General features: G+C 45.2%; 1 protein-coding gene across 1 annotated transcript; it reads left to right on the plus strand.

Annotated features, from left to right (window-relative positions):
* Positions 1 to 86: 86 nt before the first annotated feature.
* Positions 87 to 4,996, plus strand: LOC108101318 (DNA-directed RNA polymerase, mitochondrial). Its single transcript, XM_017205622.2, has 8 exons — positions 87 to 423; positions 491 to 625; positions 680 to 1,064; positions 1,120 to 1,275; positions 1,337 to 2,093; positions 2,156 to 3,295; positions 3,360 to 4,582; positions 4,647 to 4,996. The coding sequence occupies exons 1-8, from the start codon at positions 243 to 245 to the stop codon at positions 4,774 to 4,776; spliced, it is 4,107 nt and encodes a 1,368-aa protein (XP_017061111.1). The 5' UTR covers positions 87 to 242; the 3' UTR covers positions 4,777 to 4,996.
* Positions 4,997 to 7,355: the final 2,359 nt, after the last annotated feature.

Raw genomic sequence — 7,355 nt, forward strand, 5'->3', positions numbered from 1 at the left:
AATTTATTTTGTAGTATTTTTCAGTATTTGTATCTATCCGGCCCTGGTTTTGCGTCAGCTGTTCAGCGGAGCAAGCAGTGCAACAAACTGCTTGCGGCCGCCACACGTGAAGGAGAATAAACAACAAATTGGACGGGTTCAGTGTGTAATTATGCAACAAATCCTGTGTGAAAACTGCCGAAAACAGCGTTAATTGGATGACATTTGCGAGGATTGCGTGCCACTAAATTCATTTCATCGAAATGTATCGTTTGTTGAGTGCAAATCGAGCGGCAGCTGTGCAAAAAGCACTGCGAGTGCCGCCCATCGCCCACCCAACAACAACAACCACGGTGTGCTGCGGTTGCGGCAGCGAAATTGCGCCTTCAAATTTCGTGCACTATCAGCAGTATTATCAAATGCTATACCGCCAAAAGCCGGCAGGTGAGTAATAATAATGGAGTTTGCTAAAAGGGTTTCACATAACGCAACATGTGCTTTCCAATTACAGTGACGATTCCGGCAACAACAACAACAACATCACGCACACAAACAACCACACCCACACAGGCGGATGCACTGACCCAGGCGAAAAAAAAGCGATTGCGCAAGCCACGATACGCCAAATATGTAGAGCTCCTGGAGGGTAAGTGCTGGTGGATATAATACAATACCATATAACATCCATTTTTTCGTTTAGTTACCGAACAAGCAATCAGCGAACGGAGATCCCGAGTTAAGCGCCTCAAGTCCAAAAAGCTGGCAGATTTTATACAGAAGGCACAGCAGCAAATCCTGGAAAGACGTGCTCGGGAGGATAGGAAGGATAAGAAGACCAAAGGCTTATTGGACTTGGGACAGCGACAACCTGTTGAGTATCAGAAATTCGATATAGAGGCCTTGGATGCTTCTGTCCTTGAATCCGGCATATACGACGATCGGCCGATGCTCTTCTTCGGCAAGAATGAGTACACCAAACAGGTGATAGCGAATCCCGAAGAGGTGCAAAATATCCTTAAAAGCTTTCACAACTTTCGGGATATTATTGAGAGCATGGGAAACGATCAGCACGAAGCGGATTTTGGGTAAGAGATTTGTAAAGATTTTTGAGAATTATTAAACAAGTTTTCGAACTTTTAGTCTTAGTACAACCAAGGCCCTTCCTGAAGAAACAGAAGTGGTGGACCCATTCGAAGCCATTGAACCATATATTAACCCTCTAGACAAAAGCAAACCTTCAGTAACAGCTGTGGCCATGCCAAACGCCAATGCAGCAACAGCCAAGTCCAAGAAACGGTGAGCAGTGGTTAGCTTCATTTCTGTATTACTTACCTAAAGGAAAACCTCTTTCATTTAGTTTCAAGTCAAAGGTTCATGTCAACGAAGAGCAGGAGCGATTGGCGAAGCAGAGGGCACTGCACATGAACCTAAACACCTACTTGAATGTGTGTGTTTCGGCCAACATGCTCAACCGCGCTCTGTCAACCATCATCGCTTATCGGGGAAGAGTGAAGAAGAGTACTCTGCCATATATATCCGAGGGCCTCATCACCATTGATCTGTACAATATCCTTCTGCACGGTTATGCGGGAAAGGGATCTTTCGATCGGTCGCAGGAGCTCTTTCAACTCATCAAAGAGGATGGTCTTGCATTCAATGAACAGACCTATGCTGCCATTTTCGAGTGTTTGGGCCGCCTAGAATCAGATGAACAGAACCAGGCGTTGTTATCCAAATACATAGCTCAAGCTGAAGAGGAAGGATTCAGCTTGAATCAAATCATGGATAGGTCCAAGTTCGTGGCCGATCAGCGAGACATTGCCCTGGATGCTATTCGACGGATTCGTCCGGAATTTAAACCCGATTATACGCCACCGCAGCTGGGTTACGACAACGAGCTCCTGAATCATCTCAACCAACATGTTTTACCAATAGGTGCAGAAGAAAAAGCAACAAAAGTTGACTTGGATTACGCGATTATGAACTCCAAGCGAGGCTATACCACAGCTCAATTGGAGGAACTCGCTCGAGAGCAGCTGAAAATAGAATTAGACGGTAGCATAACGATAAAATCCATCGAGAAGTCGAAGGAGTTTGCCAATTCCGAGAAATGCGTAAGTTGTACTAAAAATATTGGAATACCTTGGAATTTATTTGAAATTTTATTTTATTATAGCGCGAACGTCTTAAGGAACTGGAGGAAACTTGGCGCAAACAAATTTCAGCGGCCATTGTGAGGGATCTCAACACACTGCGCGCCCAAGTGCGCTTCAAACCGCATGGCTTCATGAACTATTACACATACCTGAAGACCTTGGACACCTCGCACTTTGCAGACATCCTGATCAAAGAACTTTACAAGCTGGCCGAGGGCTCGGAAACATTCAGTCCAACGGTGGGCCAGCTGTACAAAGAACTTGGACAGAAGGTACAGCAACGATACCAAATCGAGCAAAAGAAGCACAATGGCACGCTGGAGAAGATTGGCGAGATATACAGCTCGTACTGCAATCTCTGGGAGAGCGGAAAGACACAGGACAACACGCGGCAGGCTTGGCAGCGTCTGGTGCACGAGCAGCGGGAGAGCGGACCCAGTATGGATCTGCCAGAGGTGCCGTGGCCTTCGAATGTGCTGATGGGCGTTGGGCGCTTCCTTTACAACATTCTGATGCGGGACATCAAGATCGACGCTCACGTAATGCGGATAAAAAGCAAAGCCAAAGCTGCTTCCCAGCCTCAAAATCTGTTGCCCGCTTTCTACACCCTCTTCAGAAATCAAGGACGTTTTGTTAAGGAGGAAGTAAAACCACATCCAGTGCTCTCGAGATTATTTCGAGCTTCGCGCCAGCAGACGCTCACCTTCGACTCGAATCTGGTGCCCATGTTGTGCCCACCGCAACCGTGGAGTACTCCACACAACGGTGGCTACCTGCTCAACAAATCGGAACTGATTCGCCTGCCCCACCAAGCCGTCCAGCAATGGGACCGCATCAGCGCTTCTAATCCTCAGCATCTTTATCCCGCCCTGGACTCTCTGAACCAGTTGGCCAGTGTTCCTTGGCGAGTGAATACGCAGCTGTTGGATGTGATTATTGAGGTGTTTCAGAACGGTGGCGATGCGAAATTGGATGTACCTCAGCCGCCCAGTTCCCTCCCTCCGCTTCCAACATTGCCCGCCAAGGATGCCGATGGAAATGCTGCCTCCAATGCAGAGCGCGCTAAGCAATTCCGGGATAAGCTTGGCCATCGGAGAAAGCAGGCCGAGATGTACAGTTTGTGGTGCGATGCTCTCTACAGGTTGTCCCTGGCACAGCATGTAAGATTTATAAAATATTTTATTATTTTAACTTTATGATAAGTAATCATTGGTCTTCTTTCAGTATCGCGATAAAGTCTTCTGGCTGCCACACAACATGGATTTCCGAGGACGTGTCTATCCCGTGCCACCGCATCTTAACCATCTGGGCTCGGATCTGGCTCGCTCAATGCTCATCTTCGATCAAGCTCAGCCCCTCGGCGTCGATGGTTTCAGTTGGCTTAAACTGCATTGCATCAACTTGACTGGCTTGAAGAAACGGGATTCGGTGAGGGAACGCCTCCTGTACGCGGAAGAAATCATGCCAGAGATCCTGGACTCTGCGGACAATCCTCTCACGGGAAATATGTGGTGGGCCAAGTCGGATGAGCCCTGGCAAACGCTGGCCTGCTGCATGGAAATCGCAAACGTGCATCGCTGTCCCGATCCCGCCACCTACCTGAGTCGCTTCCCCATCCACCAGGACGGATCCTGCAACGGATTGCAGCACTATGCGGCCTTGGGAAGAGATGAAGCAGGAGCTTGCAGTGTTAACCTGGCACCATCGGCCATTCCGCAGGATGTTTACAGTGCGGTGGCCACGTTGGTGGAGCGGAGCAGGAAAGCCGATGCCCAAAATGGACTACATGTGGCCGAAGCTCTGGCGGGATTTGTTCGGCGCAAGGTGATCAAGCAGACCGTGATGACCACGGTTTACGGGGTGACCCGCTATGGAGCCAGACTGCAGATAGCACGCCAGCTGAAAGACATCGATGAGTTCCCCAAGGATTGGGTGTGGCCCGCATCCACATACTTAACCACCAAGACGTTCGAGAGCCTGCGAGAAATGTTCACATCGACGAGAGAGATCCAAGATTGGTTTACGGAGTGCGCACGTCTAATTGCCGGCGTTTGCAGCCAGAACGTGGAGTGGGTAACGCCACTGGGTCTGCCGGTGGTGCAGCCGTACAACCGCCAGGACATGAAGCACTCCCCGCGAACCGGATTTAAGGTCTCCGCCAACATGCCGATGGACATGTACGAGCGGCCCAACATCCTCAAGCAGAAGAACGCCTTCCCGCCGAACTTCATCCACTCGCTGGACTCCTCGCACATGATGCTCACCTCGCTGCACTGCGAACGGCAGGGCATCACCTTCGTCTCCGTTCACGACTGCTTCTGGACGCATGCCAACACCGTCCCGGAGCTGAACCGAATGTGCCGGGAGCAGTTTGTGGCCCTGCACTCGCAGCCCATTCTGGAGCAGCTCTCCGAGTTTATGAAACAGACTTACAGCTTTAAAGACAAGTGAGTGATACAATATACAATATATATAATAACACAATATATAATTCAATATTCATTTCCGCAGTGACTTTACTAACGATGGTTCTGTGGAGGATCTGTCCAAGCGCCAGTTAAACCGTACTTTAAAGCAACTTCCCCAGAAGGGAGACTTTGACCTGCGCAACGTACTCGACTCTGTGTACTTCTTCAGCTAAGGAGACGTACACTTGCGACAAATGCGACATCAACAGTGCCTAATCTTAATTTAGTCATTAGTTTTATTTAATATACCAGTTTAATTTGTTGAACAATTCGGCTTTCTATACCAAAAACAAAAACTGCAAAAAACAGAAGCTACAAGGCGCCTATGGATCAACGCCAATTGTGATTTTGTAACATTTAATTACATAAAATTGATTGAAAAACTGTTTAAAATATGTGTTTGTATTATCTCTGTTATCGGGAGTTTCCAACAAAAATCGGACTGGCACATACCATGTTTATATAATGCAAGACATTTCCAATGGTGATTAACTCACGCATCCAATAAAACCGGAAAATGCCGGCTTTCAACCATTAATTGATTTTGTTTTCCTTTTTTTTAATGCCATTTCATTTTTTATGTATTTTGCTACCACAACGTTGTTCATTACGTTGCGGGTCCGAGCTACTTAAACATGTGTGGCTGTGGTGTATCTGCGCCATAAAGCGATTGTTTAATTAAATTTGGCCACAACACTGTGAATGCTACCTGCTATGTGTGCTCGGGGATTCATGTGCAAAAAGTTCGTTGTATTTATCTTGCGCTCATTTCTATTTAAAATCAAACATTTTTTGAGCAAATGAGTGCTTTTTTTATAAATATATTTTTACATTTAAATACAATCACATTTACTCATTTAAATTATTTTTCTTTATTTCTTTTCTCTTTCTTTAATCGTATTTATTTGTTTTACTTCAGTGAACTTTGGACAAATTCACTTGATTGTTTCTAATTTTTTAAACTAATGTTTGGCCGGGAGAACATAAAGAATCCATTGATTTATGAGCACTTCCCGATTTCGTCGGTTCCGACCGCTTTTTCCTGCTTTCATTTTAACTCACTCAATATTCAGTGACGTTTTAGTTAAATTATTGGTTTCACAAGAATGCTTCAATTTGTAACCGCCATGTCTATTTAATAAACAATTTATTTATCCTAATTTATTTGCAGGCAATTTAATTTTGGGATACTAAGCTATTGCTATCAGGTTCTTATCTTTTGATTTATGAAATTTTCCGTTTTCAATATTTATTGAAATGAGTCTTAAAATAAATAAATAAATTTTATCAGCTTATTAATGGTACTCCAATTGAACTTTTAAAGTATTTTGTATGTTTCAATAGTAATAATCTCATTTTGAGAACTATTTGTTTTACTCAAACATGCTTGATAGCAATTTGCTTTGATTGTTTTAAATATTTACCTAAAGAATCCTATGATTTACGACCTCTTCCCAACTCGCCCAGTTCCGACTGGCTTGCTCCGCTTTCGTTTTCACTCACTCGGATTCCGAGTGGATGTTTGGAGCTCACCCACGCTCGGATTCGCCACCCTTTTTTTTTTAACATGCGCCCACTTTTAGCAGCTTGTACTATCTCTGCCGCTGCCGATGTCGATGCCACTGCCTCTGCCACCGGCGACCGGCGGCGTTGGCGTCGACTTTCTTTGGCCGCCGCTCCGCTCTCATTTTTTTGTTCGTTTTTCGGCTCGGCTGGCCGCTGGCTTCCGACTTGCCGCTCAGTCTGAAAAGTTCATGAGACGCGTCCAGAACGCTGCGATTCCGAGTCCGATTCCGATTCAGATTTGTGATTGCGCCGATTCGATTCGAGTTGAAGTGAAGAAGTGCTCACGCAAACAGCGCGCTCCAAGGGAATTCCACTGGATCTCATCTTCATCTGCAATCGCAGCCCTTGCACCTGTTCCGCGGCTCAGGCAGATCGCCCAGGTAACGAGAGCAGCACAGCCACCTGATTAGCTTTTATCACCGCCCATGGTGGTGATCCAAGGGGGCGGGGCAACCGCAAAGTGCAGTGCAAATTAATTTCAGCAAAATGAATATCTGCCAAGAGACACCGAAGCAGCCACCCCGCAAAATACTCTAAACGGTGCTCTACAAAGTGTTAAAAACTTTAAAAAATAAATGTTCCTTTTAATGCTGTAAAAATGTGTTAGTTTGTGATTTTCGTTTGCCATTGCTTTAGGTGAGAGACCCCTAGAAATGTTCTCTTGAAAACATTTAGAAAACACGTGCCATTTAAATATGTTGTACTATTCAAAATCAGATTATAAAATAATATTATTTTTACACGGACGAATTTGGTGGTAAACATTGTTTTGAATTTTTCAGATATGAGTATGCAGTTCTGAGCAATCTAAATAAATGCATGAAATTTAAAAATTCGGTCAAACATATATTACTTTGAAAATGAAAAGTCTCTTAAATTGCCAAAGAACACAAAACGTATACTGCGTATTTGCTCTGTTTTCGGTGTTTTGGTATTGTGACTCTCGGCTTTTCTTAATTCCCCAGCGCTATTTCTTTGGGGCTTCCGTGTGTTTTGTTATGCCTTTTGTTTGGGTAATTGCAAGTGAATTGTGCGAGTTGCAATTGATAAATGGCCGTTCATAAACGAATAAAAGAGCTATCAGGGTGTCGGCCTTATCGCGCCAGAATATCGCATTAAAACTAATTCAATTACAGGCAGAGTGTGTGAGTGGTGGGGGCATGCAAATTAGAAGAAACGCTCGCAC

This window comes from Drosophila ficusphila, unplaced genomic scaffold, assembly GCF_018152265.1.
Source record: "Drosophila ficusphila isolate 14025-0441.05 unplaced genomic scaffold, ASM1815226v1 contig_412, whole genome shotgun sequence".
NCBI lineage: Eukaryota > Metazoa > Arthropoda > Insecta > Diptera > Drosophilidae > Drosophila > Drosophila ficusphila.

Bases quoted from the DNA above. Each gene is read 5' to 3' on its own strand.
- LOC108101318 (XM_017205622.2), top strand. From the start codon at position 243: ATGTATCGTTTGTTGAGTGCAAATCGAGCGGCAGCTGTGCAAAAAGCA. The intron at 626-679 runs GTAAGTGCTGGT...TTTTTCGTTTAG, and splicing joins ATATGTAGAGCTCCTGGAGG to TTACCGAACAAGCAATCAGC. The intron at 4,583-4,646 runs GTGAGTGATACA...TCATTTCCGCAG, and splicing joins ACTTACAGCTTTAAAGACAA to TGACTTTACTAACGATGGTT.